Source organism: Saccopteryx leptura, chromosome 8, assembly GCF_036850995.1.
Source record: "Saccopteryx leptura isolate mSacLep1 chromosome 8, mSacLep1_pri_phased_curated, whole genome shotgun sequence".
NCBI classification, from domain to species: domain Eukaryota; kingdom Metazoa; phylum Chordata; class Mammalia; order Chiroptera; family Emballonuridae; genus Saccopteryx; species Saccopteryx leptura.
The window spans coordinates 6,674,941-6,694,513 of NC_089510.1; the positions used below are offsets into that span (position 1 = coordinate 6,674,941).

General features: G+C 47.8%; 1 protein-coding gene across 1 annotated transcript in view; it reads left to right on the forward strand.

The window, feature by feature from the left end:
- Window positions 1–2,664: 2,664 nt before the first annotated feature.
- The window catches only part of LOC136379478 (mast cell carboxypeptidase A-like), a 29,583-nt gene continuing 12,674 nt past the window's right edge, over window positions 2,665–19,573 (forward strand). Inside the window, 9 exon segments of the mRNA XM_066346898.1 lie at window positions 2,665–2,700; window positions 2,702–2,733; window positions 2,847–3,080; window positions 6,313–6,410; window positions 6,413–6,440; window positions 16,839–16,941; window positions 17,060–17,161; window positions 19,252–19,293; window positions 19,295–19,333. Of these exon segments, the coding sequence (XP_066202995.1) occupies window positions 2,665–2,700; window positions 2,702–2,733; window positions 2,847–3,080; window positions 6,313–6,410; window positions 6,413–6,440; window positions 16,839–16,941; window positions 17,060–17,161; window positions 19,252–19,293; window positions 19,295–19,333 (714 nt within the window).

Below are 19,573 nucleotides of genomic sequence, written 5' to 3' on the forward strand. Positions count from 1 at the left end.
GTCACACAGAAAAAGCTTCCAAGAAAAAGATGTCAAAATGTTAGAATTACCGGTGATTTCTATTTTCTTCTTTCCACTTTTCTGTATTTTGTTAAATTATTGTTCTTAGGCACTTATTACTTGGAGAATCAGAAAATAAAATGCTTCCAAAGCAAAGCTATTACATTAAAAGAATCCTTGAAGTAGTCTAACCTTGAAACAGATAGAGAGCTACTTCACCCCTCGAAGTCACGGCCACCACGCTAGCCTGTCATGTGCTGCACGCTGACCCCCATCCGTTCTGCCGCCTGTCGGTGGCAGCTGTGGGTCTGTTTAGGAAATCCGACAGTTTCATCGAACACCTGGCGGCCACACTGTGTTGTTTAGTGCCTACCACTCACCATGTCCCTTACCTGTGAGTGACATTAAATGAGTGAGCTACCTCATTTAACCCCCACAGCCCCTTTTGAGAGTGACATTTGCATATCTCTTGCCAAGTGGAAGTCAAAGGCTAAGTGGCTACCAGTGTTGAGTGTCACTTGCCAGGGTGCCGTGAGCCCTCCCGCTCGGCTGGGCGAGAAACCCAGGGCCCCCAATGGCTGGGCAGCTTGCTCAACGCAAAGTGGCCAGTGTTTGGGAGCTACTCTGGGGTTCTATCTGTCTAAGTCCAAAGTCACACTCTGTCTTCTCCTCTGTACCCCTGCCCAATGCACCCTCCGAATCAATGGAACAAGAAGCATTTGCTTTGGGAGTTTCTAGTGCTGATGAGCTTGTCCCATGTCAGTGACACAGAAGCCATTTGTAAAACCCTCCTCTCTTTACTTGCAGGATTGGGGCAAGGGGATGTCAGAAGGAATAGAAGAAAAACTTACGTCACAACGCACACCTATCAGACGGACAGGAATGAAGCTATTGCTGCTACTTAAAATGTATAATCTCCCCCAAAACATTATTTTGATAATAAAAATATGCAACCATGACTGATCCTGAGAAGTTTTACATATGACCATTTATGTATTTGTCCATATGAAAAGGTAGTTTTCCAAAGGAAGTTCAGGCCCTGGCCAGTTGGCTCAGTGGTAGAGCATCGGCCCAGCATGTGGAAGTCTCAGTTGGATTCCTGGTCAGGGCACACAGGAGAAGCACCCATCTCCACCTTTCCCTTCTCTCTTTCTCTCTTCTCCGCCTACAGCCATGGCTTGATTGGCTCGAGCACAACAACCCCAGGCACTGAGGATGGCTTGGTGGAGCCTCTGTCTCAGGCACTAAAAACAGCTCCATTGTGATCATGGCCCCAGATGGGCAGAGCATCAGTCCCAGAAGCGGGTTGCCAGGTGGCTCCCAGCCAGGGTGTATGTATGAGTCTGTGTCTCTATCTCCCTTCTTCTCACTTGGAAAAGAAGAAGAAGAAAAAAAGGAAATTCTGATAACTTATCTGATTAGATAAATGCACTCCCTCTGTTAGATTACCTAAGATTCTGGGTAAAGGCGGTACCATCTCCCAAATGACCCATAACTAACTGAGTTGTGTTCAAGCCTAAAGACCCCCACCCCCCACCCCAAGAGACTGCTTAAAATGGCCTATTCATTCAGGCGACTTTCAGAAAGCATTTAACAGGCGCCGGCAGTGCCTCCATCCTGAAGAGAGCGGCCAAGGGGCACACACATGAGCGACCACCTCACCTTGCCCTCCGGAGTCCTCCAGTGACTGTGGGAATGGGGCTGCCTGTGAGGACGGAGGAGGAGAGGGGACAGGGGAGGGGACAGGAGAGGAGATAGAAGAGGGGACAGGAGAGGGGTTGTGGGTGCTTCACCTCTTTCTGTAACGCTTACTCCTGCACAAAGAAAGGCACAGAGCAAACCCAGCAAAGCTGCAGCCATCCTAAACTCTGCATGGTGAACGCATCAAGATTTCCTAGGTGACTTACAATACACTGCTCACAAAAATCAGGAGATGTTTCAAAATGAATAAGAAGCGATAAAAAAAAAAAGAAACATTTGATTTTTTTTTTATTAAACAAGAACATCAGAAAAGCAAACAACAAGTCAAAGAAAGTTGTCTGAGTATGCAAATGAGATGCAAAACCAAGTTTTATTTCACTGGTGAAAACGCACTCTATAAAAGGCTGCAGTACCGGAGAATCTGCACATTCCCTCACCCCCTCATTTTTGTGAGCCGTGTATTTTTAGTACATTCAAAATATTTTGTAATTTTAGTGTTTTTAATTCAATGATTTACCACGGAGCTTCAAATACATATCTCACATTATTGAGGGTCCCCCTCCAAGGTCCTGTGGCCAGGTAGCCAAATTTGTCTCAGCTTGCCAAAGGCAAATCTAGACAGAGTCCTTCCATCGTTCAACTCAAGCATACGGTAGAGCTGTTATTTTAGAGCGAAGAACTGGGTTCGAATCCCAGCGCTGTGAACGCACCCACTCTGTCGCCTTGGGCAAAGGAGTTTGCTGCTCCGCCGTCTGTAAAATGAGTGTTCACTATTATGAAAAGCATGTGAGTAGCACAGCATTCGGTGTTAACGTTGCCACCCTGGCCCTCGGCCCCCCACGAGAAAGCACGGGGCGGGGGGAAGGGCTCATGCACCAGAACCCCACCAGGAAATGAGGCGCTGGTCCAGGTAAGAGCAGAGGCATAAACCCAGCGGGGGCTGGGGGCAGGCAGAGAGGGGCCATGCGGTTCCTCCTGCCCGTGGCTGTGGTCGCCACCCCCCCTGGCGCTTGGCCCTGTCCGCTTTGACAGGTGAGCCTCGCCTCCCTGTGCTGCCCTGGGGGGGGGGGAGGGGCGGGGGGGGAGGAGGAGTAAGGCCCCCCTCCTGACAGCTCTCGTTTTCTCGTCTTTTTGCCACGTGACAGGGAGACGGCGCTCCGCCTGAAGCCCCGGGATGAGGAACTAGCAGACACGCCCTCGAGGATCGAGGACCCGGCCAGAGCGACGCGGTCAAGCACTGGCGAGACCGGGCGGCTTTCCCTCCTGTCCTGTAGCAGCGGCTTCCTGTCCATCTCGGGTGAACGCCCGAAGACAAGGGGGAGGCGGGTGGCAGGAGCGCTCGGGCACCTCACCAGTCGCCAGGGCTTCCCTGCCTCTGTGTCTGTTTCTGTGTTTCCCCCAGATGACCACTTCCACCTTCCCTCCCCAAAGCCTTGCACACAAGGACTTCCTCTCGCTGAAACTGCGCCCCAAGGGGCTGCTCCTGACACGTTCCTGGGGCCTCGTTTCCCCTCCCTGCGACTGCCTGTCACCTCCACTGTGCTCCTCCCACCCAACCCCGCCTTCACTGTGACCACGGTTCTGTTCACATATTAACTGATAACTTGAAGGAGCTGGATGATCATGTCAAGATGTGACCCTTTCCAAGAGCAGGTCCGTTTTAAAGAAACTCTATTATTATTATTATTATTATTATTATTATTATTATTATTAAGTGAGAGGAAGGGAGGCAGAGAAACAGACTCTTGCATACGCACTGACCAGGACCCACCAGGCAAAGCCCCCTACCTGCGGCTGCTCTGCTCACCTGGGGCTGTTGCTCTGTTGCTTGGCAACCAAGCTATTTTTAGCATCTGAGGTGGAGGCCACTGGAGCCATCCTCAGCACCAGGGGCCAATTTGCTGGAAGAAATCGAGCCATGGCTATGGGAGGGGAGAGAGATAGAGAGAGTGAAAAGGGAGAGGGGTGGAGAAACAGATGGGCACTTCTCCTGTGTGCCCTGACCAAGAATCAAGCCCAGGACATCCACACACCAGGCCAATGCTCTACCACTGGGCCAATCGGCCAGAGCAAAAGAAACTCTTAAAGTTAGATCAGTCTTTTTAAAATCCAACTAACATACATATTTTGTCATTTATCAGTTGTTCCTATACAAAAACATGCCTTGTGCCAGCCATCTCACATACATTGTTTCAAATTCTCCAACAGTTTCAGTGTCAGGGTCCTAGTTTAACCCGTTGAAAACAGAATTGAAGTTCATAGAGGGTTGGTTAAAGAATCAAGATTGCACATCAGAGTTAAACCCAGAACCCAACCTGGGATTTGTCTCAGTCCCATACCCTTATCCACACCTCAAATTCATCAAAAGTTACACCCACTCTAATTCCCAAATGTTTTCCAAGTCCATATTTTTCTCTCCATTCCCCTGCCACTGCCAAGTTCATGTTGGCTCTACCTCTTCCTGGGACAATTTCCACAGCCCCTTAAGTAGTATCCAGGGTACTGGCCCGTCCTTCCAGAGAGCCAGTCCACACCACAGCTCAACTGGGCTCTCTAAAGCTGGGTGGCCGTGACTCTCCACTGGACACTTTTCCACGAGAAGTGGCCTATCATGGAGAGAATATGGTCTTCAGAAGTCCCCACCCAGCTCTGCGATCTTAGGCAAGTTCCTTAACTTCTCTGGATCTCAATTTCCTTCTTCATCAAATGAGATTATAGCCCTGGCCGGTTAGCTCAGTGGTAGAGCGTCTGCCTGGTGTGTAGAAGTCCTGGGTTTGATTCCCAACCAGGGCACACAGGAGAAGTGACCATCTGCTTCTCCACCCTTCCCTGTCTCCTTTCTCTCCGTCTCTCTCTTTCTCTTCTGCAGCCAAAGCTCTATTGGAGCAAAGTTGGCCCAGGCACTGAGGATGGCTCCATGGCCTCCGCCTCAGGTGCTAGAATGGCTCCAGCCACAACAGAGCAACGCCCCAGATGGGCAGAGCATCGCCCCCTGGTGGGCATGCCGGGTGGATCCCGGTCGGGAGCATGCAGGAGTCTGACTGCCTTCCAGCTTCTCTAACTTTGGAAAACTACAAAAAAAACACACACACAAAGAAAACCCCATAATCCGACTTATTTCCTAAGTTTGTTATAAGGACCACATGAACTAATTACTAGGGAAGTGGTCAGTGGCGGGCCTGGCCGTAATAGACACTGGAGAAGCCTTTTCTATCGGTATTGGAGTGGCCAAGTCCTTCGTGATCTGCCCAGCTGCCACTCTCTGCGGCTTCTCCTCCCCCGCCCTCTTCCTCTGAAACTCTGTGAACAGCAAAGACTCACCCACTTTGGTCCTGAACCCCTTGACTCAGGAAAAATGTTTCCTTCTCTACTTGGCTAGATCCTATTATTCTCCAAGACCAGCTCAGACAGTGGCTCCAGTGGGAAGTCTGCTCTGCCCATCAGCTCTGGTGACGCAGCTCGGACTCTTCCTGTGCCCCGGGGCACCGGGCTCCCCCCACTCAGCAGGCTTAGCAGGTGTGGACTGCATTTGTGGACATCTCTCACACGACGCTTCCCGCTTCTTCTAGTCTCTTTAGGAGCCTCCTCAGTGGTGCCGCCAGCTCTGTGCCCAGGGCTTGATAAGTGCTCGTGGAAGTTCACTGAGCCCTCTGGATGCCTGTCACACGTTTCCCTGTGAGGACAGGGACGCTGCTATTGTGGTTAGGCGGCCTTGCCAAACTCACCTGTAACTCGCCACACCCCTCATATGCCCGGTTTGTCTGTTGCTCTTTGATCAAAAGAAGCCAATAAACATTAGTGAGGTCACAGCGGTCTCATGACGAGTAACTGGAGGTCCCCTGGACCCAGCTCGGAAGCAGTCCAGCAGACTCGGCCGTGCCCACAGCCTGGTGGGGTGGGAGCAAACGGGCCCCTCCCTCCCGTTTGCCAGGTGGGAGGGCTGGACCTCATAAGACTTCGCAACGGAGTACGATCTGACGAAGAACAAGAATCAGATTCTGCTCAGTTCTCCCACCGTGCGCTATCCTTCTGGGCCCGTGCACCGACGTTTCTGAAACTCCCAGCAGCGGGGGGAAGAGAAGGGAGTGGGCAGCTGTCCAGTGCCCGCATGTCCCAAACCCCACAGCCACGTCACAGTCTGGGTAACATCCCACGGCAGCCCTGTCTGCCCCACCTTTTAGGGGGACACACTGAAACTCAAGGAGTGTTAGGAACTCGAACTTGCCCGTGGACACATTCTAGAACAATGGCAGGACTGGAGAGTTCACCTTCTGTTAGACACACACCTTCCAGGAACGCCAGAGTTTACGGGGACACTTGGTTTTGAGGCTTGAATTGGGAAGGGGAGTTGGGAACCTTATATGGAACCTAGAGTCCCAATCAGAGCCAGGGGCTGGGGCTAAATCAATTATGAAGCGACCCCACTCAACCCCAGGATGGTGGAACCAGACAAATTAACCGAAAGGTGCTCATTCTTTTTGTATAATAGTTATACATTCCGTGCGACTGGCACAAATGGCTCCTTCCTCGCCCTGCCATAGTCAGCAGATCTTTGAGTATATTTGCAGAAACCTCATAAGCTTGAGACTAACACTGAACTTGTTTCCCCAGCTGCACTTCTGGCAATCAGATGCCCCACCCCCACCACGTGGCTGCCAACATGACAGTGGACGTCCGAGTTCGGGAGAAGGAATCTCAGTCCATCCAGTCAGCTTGGATCAAAGTAAAATGCACTACCAGTAAGTCCTAACAGTCACTATTCAAAAACGTTGAATATTCAAAGTTGGGGGAGTCTTGTCATCAAAAGGGAAGTCTTGGCCCTGGCCGGTTAGCTCAGCGGTAGAGTGTCAGCCTGGCGTGCAGAAGTCCCGGGTTTGATTCCCGGCCAGGGCACACAGGAGAAGCGCCCATCTGCTTCTCCACCCCTCCCCCTCTCCTTCCTCTCTGTCTCTCTCTTCCCCTCCCGCAGCCGAGGCTCCACTGGAGCAAAGATGGCCCGGGCGCTGGGGATGGCTCCTTGGCCTCTGCCCCAGGTGCTAGAGTGGCTCTGGTCGCAACAGAGCGACGCCCCGGAGGGGCAGAGCATCGCCCCCTGGTGGGCAGAGCGTCGCCCCTGGTGGGCGTGCCGGGTGGATCCCGGTTGGGCGCATGCGGGAGTCTGTCTGACTGTCTCTCCCGGTTTCCAGCTTCAGAAAAATTAAAAAAAAAAAAAAAAAAGGGAAGTCTTATTTTTTAATGAGGGGGTAAAAAATGAAACTATATTTACATGACATAAAATCTATAGTCACTTCCAAACAGACTTAAGAGAGGGCTGCCTGTAGAGTGCCTGTAGAGGTGACGACATCAAACCTGGCCGCTCAGCTTCCATCTTAGGTTGGCTCTGATATTCAAGAACGGCACTTCTCTGCCTCCGCCCTCCCTGACCCCTCAACAGTGAGGACCGCGAGAGGTGAGCAGACACGGATAGTCGAGCCACACTCCTCACCCCAATGGGCCATCACCCAGCGTCCAGACACCCCTGGTGACCACCAGCACCACATCCTTGTGTTCGATTTCTCCTGGTACCTGAGAAGGAGACCCAAACAGTTCCTCTTTAAGTCACAGAATCTCGAATAGCCAAAGATGCCGACCCGCGTCACTGCAGTCCCGTAAAAAATGAGGGGAGATTGGAACACGTGGAGAAGCAGCCGCGGGCCCGTGCACTGTCTGGACCCTGTGGCGGTGAACAGGAAGGGAGCCTGGCCGGGAATGTTACAAATCAGCACACAACACAGAAAGCAAAATGTGTTTTTATACTGGCAGACATTTAGCAATCTGGTGGACGGAAGGGTCCCGTTTGAACGCCCCAGCTCTTGTTATCATCCCGGGAGTCCCCTTTATTCAGACCCTCACCACACAGCCAACCCCCTGCTAGAAGCACGAGTGAGTCCCTTTCTGACTTGCAATTCCGTGCCCCCCGCTAAAGGAGCTTGTGCTGTCACTCGAAAGGCCTCCCCTTCCGGCTGAGACAAGATGTATGATCATCTTCCATCTATTGCAGAGCGGGATCCCCTGCTGCTCACCACCACCCTGGACTGCATGTATGATATTGCTACACTGTGGCAATAAATAGAAACCTCATCAATAAATATAAACCTCACAGAAGCTCAGCAAGGACCCACGGCAGACAAGTTAAACACATTGTTGCTCAAGGCTCTTCCGGGGATAAAAGAAAAGGAGCAGGTCATTGTTGATCTCCTCGTCTTCGCTCTGGTTTCCAGAGTGATGGGAACCAATGAAGTTGCCCAGTAGGGAGAGCATGTTCCAAATTAATTTCTACCAGCATTTACCTCTCTTCAAGTCCCATATCGCTGCGTGCTTTTCTATGCTTTTTTTTATTATAAATTGCACCATTAAATTAGAGTAGACGCTTTAGAAATACACCTCCAAGGTCACAGGAATGAGTAGGGCTTGAAGAACAAGGTTCAGATGGCGTCCGGATTCTTCCATGTAGAAGACACCGCCCCTCCCCCTAGACACCACCCCTCCCCCGGGGGGGACTGTGTCTCCACTCACGTCACAGCCAGGCTTCTCAAACGGGGGGGCCTCATTACGACACTCTTCACTTGGCCTCGTTAGTATAGACCCGACATGGATTCCTGCGATCAACTAATTCTCACAACATATCCAGCCCAGGCCGAGATCAACGGTAACTGGCCAGTTTTGTATAATTTGGCTTGAACAGCAGGGTAAAAATGAAGCACTGTGTCCTCCTCAATATCTTGGGAATGGAGACAAAAAGCCAGTTGCTTCACAGGAGTGCGGACAGAGGAATAAGTCAGGATGGCTAAAGACAGCCAGGCAGGTGGCTGCCTTCCTTCCAGTTATCAGACAGCTCGCCTCAGCTCCCTCTCCGCGTTGGCCCGCCCGCGGCCTCTCCCGGCCCCAGATCATTCCGACTGCAAACAGAAACCTGATCTCTAAATTCAGACTCTTATAAATAGTAGTGTGTCCTTCAGTGTCTTATGCCAAGATCCTTCCTCGTTATCCACGTCAAGAGCCAAAGTGGTAAACTACCTCCACAAATTAGTTTTATCTAATTAGGACATGATTTCTAGAAATTGGTCCCAATTAGCCATGGTTGTAGGAAAGCCACATAATTAGATAGTTACCTTCCTCAGAAATATAAATATGTAAAGTGATCCTTGCAGACAAGAACTGTTTAAAATCTTGTCTCCAAGTACTAATTATGCAGATAATTTTATTTGCATATTAATTTTATGCGTTCCATGGTGTCAGTCAGTAACAGAAGAGGGTTCTAAGAACAGGAACACCAGGTTGGACCCAGGCACCGGTCTCAATAAAACCACCTGACCAGGCCGGTTTGACATGATAGTTTAGACACTCTTCATTGGAAAGTGCGCATAAACCACTGTTTAGTTTAAAGCCGCTGAGCCCTAGCCGGTTGGCTCAGTGGTAGAGTGTCGGCCTGGCGTGCAGGAGTCCCAGGTTCGATTCCTGGCCAGGGCACACAGGAGAAGCGCCCATCTGCTTCTCCACCCCTCCCCCTCTCCTTCCTCTCTGTCTCTCTCTTCCCCTCCCGCAGCAAGCGTGCCGGGTGGATCCCGGTCGGGCGCATGCGGGAGTCTGTCTGACTGTCTCTCCCGGTTTCCAGCTTCAGAAAATACAAAAAAAAAAAAAAAAAAAAGGGGAAAAAAAAAAGCCGCTGTGTGTGATTTCTTCTAATTTTCAGAAAATTAAATTACTAAAACAAATTTGATTTTAAAGTGGCCTATCTGTTCTCTTTTTATTTATATTTTTACAAAATCATGAAAGGCCAAATCAAATAACAATAATAATAATAATAATAATAATAAGTATATATTAACCAACCAGAACAGACTGGAGAAAAAAATACCGGAAGGAAAGTCCGCCCATTCAACTGAGCCTAAAGGAGCAGACCTCAGAGTGAGATTCGGCAGTTAAAAAGCCCCGGTGTTTTCACTACTTTTTTATATTTTAGATATCTGTATTTTAGAGACATTTTGCATTATCTTTTCTTTGATCAAAAGTTAAAACGAGAAGATAAAAGAGTTGCTAATAAAAGGTCATTCGGAAAACCACTATTGATGCAATAGTAAAATTCAAATGATAGCAGTGAAGTAAAATCTTATTAAGACCCACGTGAGATTATGTGGGAGATATAAGACACCTCTACCCAAAGGACACAGCCATCGTCAACACTTCGTGTAAATGTCTAATTAGCTAGTAATGTTCAGCCAGACACAAACTCTAAGGATAGACACAGTCTTAGAAATAGGCATTTGAATTAAATACCGTAATTTTCACTCCATAAGACGCGCCTGACCGTAAGACGCACCTAGGGTTTTAAGGAGGAAAATAAGGAAAAGAATATTCTGAACCAAATGGTGTGTTAAAACATTTAATAAAATATACCACAATAATATATCAACAATGTAAGCTCAGCAGCAGTGTTAACAACCATCAGCACTGTTATTAACAAATGAGAAGAGACTTTAATGTGCAAATATTCTTCTATTTGTCCGGGAACCCGCAGCAGCTGAAAGAAATGAACATTCGCTCCATAAGATGCACGGGCAATTTCCCCTCCGCTTTTGGGGGGAAAAAAGGTGTGTCTTACGGAGCGAAAAAATACAGTAAATCATTCTAACGTGTCATCCCATTCATTGTCCTACTGCTCTATGTTTTTATATATCACTTGCCCAAGAGTCAAACAGGCGCGTTGAGACCGGCCTCCAGTGCTGAGGAGATGCTGGCCGCGGCAGAAAGCAGGGGAGTGTGCTCGGTCCCAATGGGGCTTTTGGAGGGAGTCCGTCTGGGTCCGGTCCCCTGCAAACCGAGCTGTGGGTGTTCAACACGAGCCATGAACTGAACTTCCTTCCACCTCACTTCTTCCGTCTTTACAATGCCGCTTCCTAGGGGTGTCGTGAGGACCGACTGGGACCGCAAAGCCACTCTGCCTGGCTCCTCTACTTCTCGTCAGCCAAGGGGAGGAGGGGCCACCGGCACGTGTCTACACAGGTGCGCGTGCCCGCGAGTGCGCGCACAATGCTGCTTCCTAGGGGTGTCGTGAGGACCGACTGGGAGGGACTGCAAAGCCACTCTGCCTGGCTCCTCTACTTCTCGTCAGCCAAGGGGAGAAGGGACCACAGGCACGTGTTTACACAGGTGCACGTGCCCGCGAGTGTGCGCACAATGCTGCTTCCTAGGGGTGTCGTGAGGACCGACGGGGACTGCAAAGCCACTCTGCCTGGCTCCTCTACTTCTCGTCGGCCAAGGGGAGGAGGGGCCACTGGCACGTGTTTACACAGGTGCGCGTGCCCGCGAGTGCGCGCGCACACACACCGTGCTGCAAGGGGATGGCTACCACTATCAACAGATGCTCCCGTCCCCTCCGAGTGAGCCAATTGGTGCCTTCACATTTATTACCCGGCGCAGAGGCATGTGGGGGAACCCGTGACACTAAGCACCGACTTTTGTCCACGGTCACACAGTTAGGGAGTCACTGGGATAAACGGGACCTTCTGGGAACCTGAGATCACACTGCTGAGCAGCCCCTGTCCTGCTGGGATGTGGGCGCGGGCGGTTCAGAGCAGTTTATAAGGCACCATAACGACGACTCGGCCTCCCTGAAACATCCTTCCCGCTGCCGGTACACACACATTCACACACACGCGCATACCGTCTCCTCTCCTATACTGTATATACACGTGTACGATGAAGTGTCACTTATAAATTAAGCCCTGTAAGAGGCTAGCAATCGCTAATCACAAAAGAAAACGATTACAACAGGATTCTCTCGTAAGAGTTCCGTGACTGTGGAAGTCACCCTCTTCCTGCGACGACCTGATGTGCGATGTCACGGTGCCCACGTGATGAGATGAACTGAGGTGCTCGGAACAGCGTGCAAATTAAAAACTTATGAGCTGTTTATTTCTGGAACTTTCCAGTTCATATTTTCGGACCACTGAAACCTTGGAGAGTGAAACTGTGGGGGAGGGGGGAGACTATGGACACCTGCCTACACTTTTCCATCATCCCGTCCTTGTTCCTCCCTAAGAGCAGCAGAAGGAGGGTCCCTTGACACTATCAAACTAAGGTTCATCTTGCCTCTTCTCTGAACCTCTCATCTGCGCCCTGACGTGGCGACACAGTTTTTCTGGGACAGCCGATCCCCTGGACAGATTTTGCACAAGCTTCGGTCGAATAAAGACTGCAGGTCTGGCCCTGGCCGGCTGGCTCAGCGATAGAGCGTCGGCCTGGCGTGTGGGGGACCCAGGTTCAATTCCCGGCCAGGGCACATAGGAGAAGCGCCCATTTGCTTCTCCACCGCCCCCGCCCCCCATCCTTCCTCTCTGTCTCTCTCTTCCCCTCCCGCAGCCGGGGCTCCATCGGAGCCAGGATGGCTCCTTGGCCTCTGCCCCAGGCGCTAGAGTGGCTCTGGTCGCAATATGGCGACGCCCAGGATGGGCAGAGCATCGCCCCCTGGTGGGCAGAGCGTCGCCCCTGGTGGGCGTGCCGGGTGGATCCCGGTCGGGCGCATGCGGGAGTCTGTCTGACTGTCTCTCCCCGTTTCCAGCTTCAGAAAAATACAAAAAAAAAAAAAAAAAAAAAATCTCTTAAAAACTGCAGGTCTGATGGCCCTACCCAGGGTTGTCACGCCTGGTAACGAAGGTAGTTTTGTATCATGGTTCACAGCTAGATGTCAGACATCTCCGGGTTCAAATCCCAACTTCTATATTTTACCCATTGTGAGAACCGCGGAAATCTCCCTAACCTGCAGAGAAGTTGAAGATGGGGGATGACAATGGTACCCAACAAACAGCGTTGGAGGGAAGAGTGAAAGATAAAATGGAAATACGGAAAACACCATGCTGAGCGGAGGGCCTGGCACGTAAGACTGGATAAACAATAGCCACTCATATCATTAAATCCTCAGTGATAATATTTATCTTTTCACCGACGTTCAGAAATGTTTGTAACAAATTAAACGATTATTGGAGTGCTGAAATAATATTTGAGGGAAAGTCGTTTGGTTCCATCTGTGCCGGCCCGGCTGCTGGTTATTAGAAGGGCTCATGAAAATAACATCTGGCCCTCGTTCTGAATTTTCAGCCTCAGGCTTGATTTCTAGTCCCGATCAGCACCAATCTGGTGCTGCCCTGACGTCCTTGTGCAGCTGCCCGTGTGGGAAGGTCGTATTTCAGCTCACACCACATTCTTTCGCTGCTGTTACCACAAGAGCCACATCGATATGTGTTAAGTCTAAAAATATTCTCAGATACCAGCTTCCTGTGATTAATTAATACTGCCTTATGTTACAAATCAACCTTTGGGACCAGAGAATGTCTCCTTGGCCCGTTTCCTCTATTCCTATTAACGCAGGTAGAGCAAAAAGCCAGATGCCCGCTTTACAGCCTACGAAACAGTTCGTTACGCCTAGAGCGGCCAACCAAAATATAATTTCCAAACTTCTCAGGCTTGGTGTGAGTTTTAGTGCAACATGCCCCCACCTGATTCCAAAACTGGCACGATTTTTTTTTTCTTCCTCAGAAATACCAGATTCATCATAAGTCAAAAGCCAAGCAAACAGTGAGTCGCGTCTAATGTGCATAATAACGTGCTTGTCAGTGTTGTTAATGGGATCCATATTCATGAGCGGTACTTGGTCTCATGTGCTAAATAAACTCTAATTAGGAGTAGACTTCAGTTACGTTCTGCCTCCAAACTCAGATCAGCCAGTCCATCAGCGACAAGAAACTGACACGTAGTCGGCTTCATTATCATGAGAAATCGGAGAAATCAGCAGAGTCAAACAAGTCCATAGCATCAAAGCCTGGTGGGAAGACATGTCACAGCAGTGATGTGGCTGTCGGTTCAGTGGCTCCTCCGCACGGTCACGCTGAGGTGTGCTGGGGGTCTGTGGCATGCCAGGCACCTCTCAGAGTTCACCTCCTTTCACCCTCACCGCGATCCTGGCTGACACGTTTGGTACCGTTGTACAAGGGAGGAAACGGAGACTCCGATAGATATAGCTCACCTGCCCGAGGTCACACTAAGTATTTGGCAGCCAAACGGGGGGTTAGAGCCCGAGAATGTCTGATCACGGAGCCTCTTCCCGCTAAAGTCCTGCTTCCCTGTTTGGTAGAATTCACGGAAGTTAGGGCGTGCATGATACTGTCCTAAGGGGCTAGAGTAAATGTTTAAAAATAAACAGCATCTTCCTACTTAGGAACTCACTGATAATAAAAGAAAAATACACATGCGTTCCATCAACAAAAGTAGAGTAATGCCTCTTGTACATGAAGTCAATGGGAAAAATGAGACAATCCAAATAAAAAAACTGTTCAGATCAGTACAACTTCAGAAAATCCTTCAGAAACGTGTCCATTACAAACCACACTACCCTGCAGAATCAAGCGTGTACTGCGTACCATTCACTCTGGGTTGAGAGATTATCATTGGGAGCACGAATTTTCATCCCGCGCTGTAAGAGAATGAATGATCTTTCCAGGGGCTTGGTTCCAAAATAAGTTGGATCTTGTGAACTTCCATTTGACCCTGGGTTTCCTGTGTCCCCTGTCTATGTAATTCTACTTTGCTTTATTTGCTGTCAGCTAACACCTACTGACGGTATGCTTGCTTCTGCTGAGTCATGTTCCCCGTGTCCACTGCATTCCTCCTAGGTTAAACCAGCTTTGTATAGCCAGATCGAAAACAAGATGAACAAAGCATTTTGTGAGAATGTGTGCAAATCTCCCCTGGTTGCAACATAATATTTAACATACTAAGATATCTAATAACAAGTTTTCATTGCAACCGCACATCAACGGACAGTAATAATTTGATCACAAAGACACCGCCATGTTAATTTCAAAATGGCAATCAACATTATATACATATATACTTAATAGTGAAAGACAGATTTTTCTTGTTAAAACCAAAACACAATAGAACACCCTCTTTCAGTACCATTATTTTTCCTTTTCAGAGAGCTTAGCCAATGCAACAAAGCAAGAAAACAAAAGAAATAAACATTAGAAAAAAACTAAAAAGTATAATATTTTATAGAATAACTACACAGAAAACCCTGAACACAAAACCAAAAAATATCAGAAATAAAATGATAGTTTTAAATGACAATGGCTAATAAACATAATCAAAGCCATGTTTTTTACTATATAAATAATAATCAGTTCATGTATTTAGTGGGAAAAAAGCCACTCATAAGACTAATAAAAATATATGAATAAACAAAATATATAAAATTTTACTAAAAAAATCAAAAAATCTACATTATGCTTTATTATATTTTATCAAATTTATTCATAATTTAATACAGTTCTAATCAAAAGCCCACTTTTCTAATAATTTCTAAAATGATTCTAATAAAACAGTTATTAAAAATAGGTGAAATTACTCAAAAAATTGGGAAATAAGAATGAGACACTTTATGAAATACTAAAATTCAGTATTAAAACTATAATTAAATAAGGTTTGTTGCTTACACAAGAGTAGAAAAATAAATCACTAGAGCAAAATAAAAAATTCCTAAACAGGCACAAAATATACAAAAATATTTGTATATATGATGACAGTGGAACTTTTGAAACATAAATCTTGAAGTCAAACAAGCTGACATTCAAATTCCCGACTTCACCACATACAAATTATATTTAAGCTTCCTGAACAGCAATGTCCCCATCTGTAAAATGGTGATAATGTTAATAAGATAGAATAAAATAAAAATAAAATAGGCCCTGGCCAGCCAGCTCAGTGGACAGAGCGTCAGCCTGGCGTGCAGACATCCCAGGTTCAATCCCTGGTCAGGGCACATAAGGAAAAGCAATCATCTGCTTCTCTCCTCCTCCCTCTCTCTCTTCTCTCTCTCTTCTTCTCCCATAGCCAGAGGCTCAATTGGTTCAAGTGTGGCCCCAGGCACTGAGGGTAGCTTGGTTGATTTGAGCATCAGCCCCAGACAACGGTTGCCAAGTGGATCCCAGTCAGGATGTATGCAGGAGTCTGTCTCTCTATCTCCCCTCCTCTCACTCAAAAAAATAAAATAAAACAATATGTATAAAGCAGTACCTGGATCATACTAAATAAATGGATGTCCAGGTGAAAATGTCAGGTCGGCAGTTGGATGTACAAGTCACAGGTGACATAGGAGAAGAGGTTAGAGAGAGGTAAGTTCAGGGGAGAAGCCGGAACTAGAGATACAAACATGGATGACTGTTGGTCTGCAGTTAAAGCCATGTGACTCAGTGAGGTGATGGGAGGGGAGGAGGCAACTCAGGATGAGACGAAATAGATAAGAGAGTAGAAGCCTTTCGGTCCCCAACACGAGCCTTCCGATGACTCCCCTTGCATCTTATGTCACACTCTCCAAACCAGTCGAGCCACTTTCTAGTTCTGTAACCACGGGCAGGTTATTGAAACATGTTATTGTGCCCTATCTTTCTCATCTGTAAACATGAGGATAATAATCTCAGAGTGGAAGTTAAATAAATTAATGTATGTAAGTTGGTTAGGGCAATGCCTGGCACATGGTAAGCGCTAAGTACGTGCTTATTATTATGGTTACTCATGTTTCCTGGGACAGCCAGTAAATTTGTGCGTAAGACTATCTATCCACTGTGGCCAGTGTTGCGTACCTGTGGATGTGTGTGCGCTTTGAAGAAAGGTGGTGTTTAGATTATAGAGCAGCACTGACCAATAGCAGTATAAAGCAAGCCACGTGTATAATTTTAAAATATTTGAGTAGCCACAATTTAAGAAGTAATTTCAACAAAACACTTTATTGACTCTAACATATCTGCAACCTTATTTCAACATGCAATGAATGTAGCTTACTAGTGAGCTATCCCACACCTACAGCAGTCTCTGGGTTTGGACAAGCCCATGTTAAGTGTGATCTTGCCTGGCACAGCTGCAGATAAAGAGAAAGGTCTGAAGCCAGATACAGTGACATATCTAAAGGAAATGGTAAGAGCATAATCAAGACACAGAGAAAACCTGATCTGAGATAGAGAAAAGGGAACGCGTCTGCCAATGGAAGATAACCGTGTTTTCCTTGCTCTAGTAAACGTGCACCTTATCACTCCCCCATCACACAGAATCTTGATTCATGATCTACAAGAAGCGACTGAGAAACAGGTGGATGTTAAAGAAGGCGTCTCAGGCAGGCACAGCTATGCAAAATACAATACCGGGGGTCAGGTGCAGTATATAATAAAAGTCTGTGCTTCCAAAAGAAAAAACGGAAGAGTTATCCCCAACCTTTGTTGTCATTTCATTTTCTTTCACTCTAATTCCTCGATTTGATTTTGCTCTTAAGATTGTGGCTTGCACTGAAAAATTGGTGTATAAGCGCTCTGAAATGGTCTCTCGTATTAAAATTGGAACTACGGTTGAAGACAATCCACTGTATGTTCTCAAAGTAAAAACAACTCCAAGAACTACGGATTCTTACTATTGTTGGAAAGCATGAATTTCAAAGTTACTTTTTGACACACCTAGCTAACTTTGATACAATAAGAAGTCTTGGTTTTTGAAGAACATTTAAACTCTAGACATCCATTCTAGAATAGAAGTCACAGGCGGTTTTAGGGGGAATCAGATAGTTCCTGGTTAAACCATTTGTCAGGCACAATGGACAAATATCTTATCCTGTATCTTTATTATAAGAGTTTATGATGTCTCTAGTGTATAAAACAGTTTTCCACCCATTAAACTTTAGTGAAACTGATGATTAAAATGTCACGAAGAAAAGAGAACTTCAAGAATCATAGACTCACACCGTAGCAGGGTAGCTCAGTTGGTTAAGGTGTTGTCCTGATACACCAAGGTTGCAGATTCCGTTCCAGGTCAGGGCACATACAAGAATCAACCAAGGAATGCACAAATAAGTGGGACAACAAATTGCTGTTTCTCTTTCTCTCTCTCTCTCCCCTCCCCCTCTTCCTATCTCTCTCTCTAAACTCAATTTAAAAAAAAATGTTTTAAATCATAATGGCCCTGGACAGTGGCTCAGTGGATAGAGCATCAGCCCAGCATATAGACATCCTGGGTTCAATTCCCAGTCAGGGAACACAAGAGAAGCGACCATGTTGTTCTCTCCTTCCCTCCCTCTTCTCTCCCTCTTTCCCTCCTGCAGCCAGTGGCTCAATTGGTTCGAGCATAAGCCCCACGGGCTGATAGCTGGGTTGGAACGCATCAGCCTCAGGTGCTAAAAATAGCTCAGTTGATTTGAGCATCAGCACAGACGGAGCTTGCTGAGTGGATCGCAATTGGGGCACATATGGGAGTCTGTCTCTCTGTCTCCTTTCCTCTCATTAAAAAAAAAAAAAAAAAGAATCATAGGCCCTGGCCGGTTGGCTCAGCGGTAGAGTGTCGGCCTGGCGTGCGGGGGTCCCGAGTTCGAATCCCGGCCAGGGCACACAGGAGAAGCACCCATTTGCTTCTCCATCCCCCCCCCTCCTTCCTCTCTGTCTCTCTCTTCCCCTCCCGCAGCCAAGGCTCCATTGGAGCAAAGATGGCCCGGGCGCTGGGGATGGCTCCTTGGCCTCTGCCCCAGGCGCTAGAGTGGCTCTGGTCGTGGCAGAGCGATGCCCGGAGGGGCAGAGCATCGCCCCCTGGTGGGCAGAGCATCGCCCCCTGGTGGGCATGCCGGGTGGATCCCGGTTGGGTGCATGCGGGAGTCTGTCTGACTGTCTCTCCCCGTTTCCAGCTTCAGAAAAATACAAAAAAAAAAAAAAAAAGAATCATAGTCTCCTAGGGTCCCAGAAGTTAAGTAAGGCATTCAAATCCATGTTGATGGGGAATTCCCGTCTACAATCAAGCTAACAATTGCCATTCTGCTGCTGCTGGGTTTTTGTACGTTCAAAGACACTGCTCCCCGCTACATCCCCTTAGTAGCTGGGAGGCCCGTCCTTGTCCTGAACTCCCATCCACTCATTCTCTCCAAGCACCCAAAACAAATCTGACCTCTGCTCAAAATGACAGCCCTTCAAACATCCAGGCACTATTTCTCCTTCTCACTTCAAACACGACTACAAAATCCTTTCCACTCCAAGCAAAACATCCCCCCGGTTATAAAGACAGGAAAAGAAAAAAAAAAAAAAAGAAAGAAAGAAAAGAAAGTGGCAGAAACAGAAGCAACTTTATCATCTATGTCTCTGACCAAACATATGCAAGAAGACCAGCAGTAAAATAATAAGAAAAGTAGATTGTGGTTTAAAAAAAAAAACAAAAACACCTAAAAGCAACACTGACACTAAGGAAAACTTTTGAAAAATATATCCTCTGTGATAGATTATGAATTATGTATAGATATTTAAGGACAGCCGCCGCCGTCCTCCCTGAGAACAACACCCTGTGGCTCACACAGTTGCTCCCTGAGCAGGAGATGGGGAGAGGGGGACGGTGGGGGGAGGGGAATGGCTCTGAGAATACGAATGAATGATGGGACAGCCAGAGATGCATGTGTGAATGTGTGCCAAACAATAACTTGCCTTTATTTCTAAATAGATTGGGAAAAAGCACCAAGGGAGAAAGGCTATTTTTATGGAGCGTGGGCATTCATGCAGGCGCGTGGCTCTCCCCGGCAGTGGTGTGTCCACCGGGTGAGTGAGATGGAACGCACCCAGCTCCCCTTCACGGTCGGGGCTCCCGCAGGGCACTGAGCCGCACCCTCCCTTCCCCAGTGGGCGCAGATCCGCTGAACGAGGCGAGCCCGCCCTTCCAGCTGTCAGGAAATAAATGCGCTGGGTGTTTACTCAGCATTCGGTGTTTATTAAAATTGACACCTTCCTCCGGCTTCTTCAACTCCAGCTGACAGCTTATAAAATGA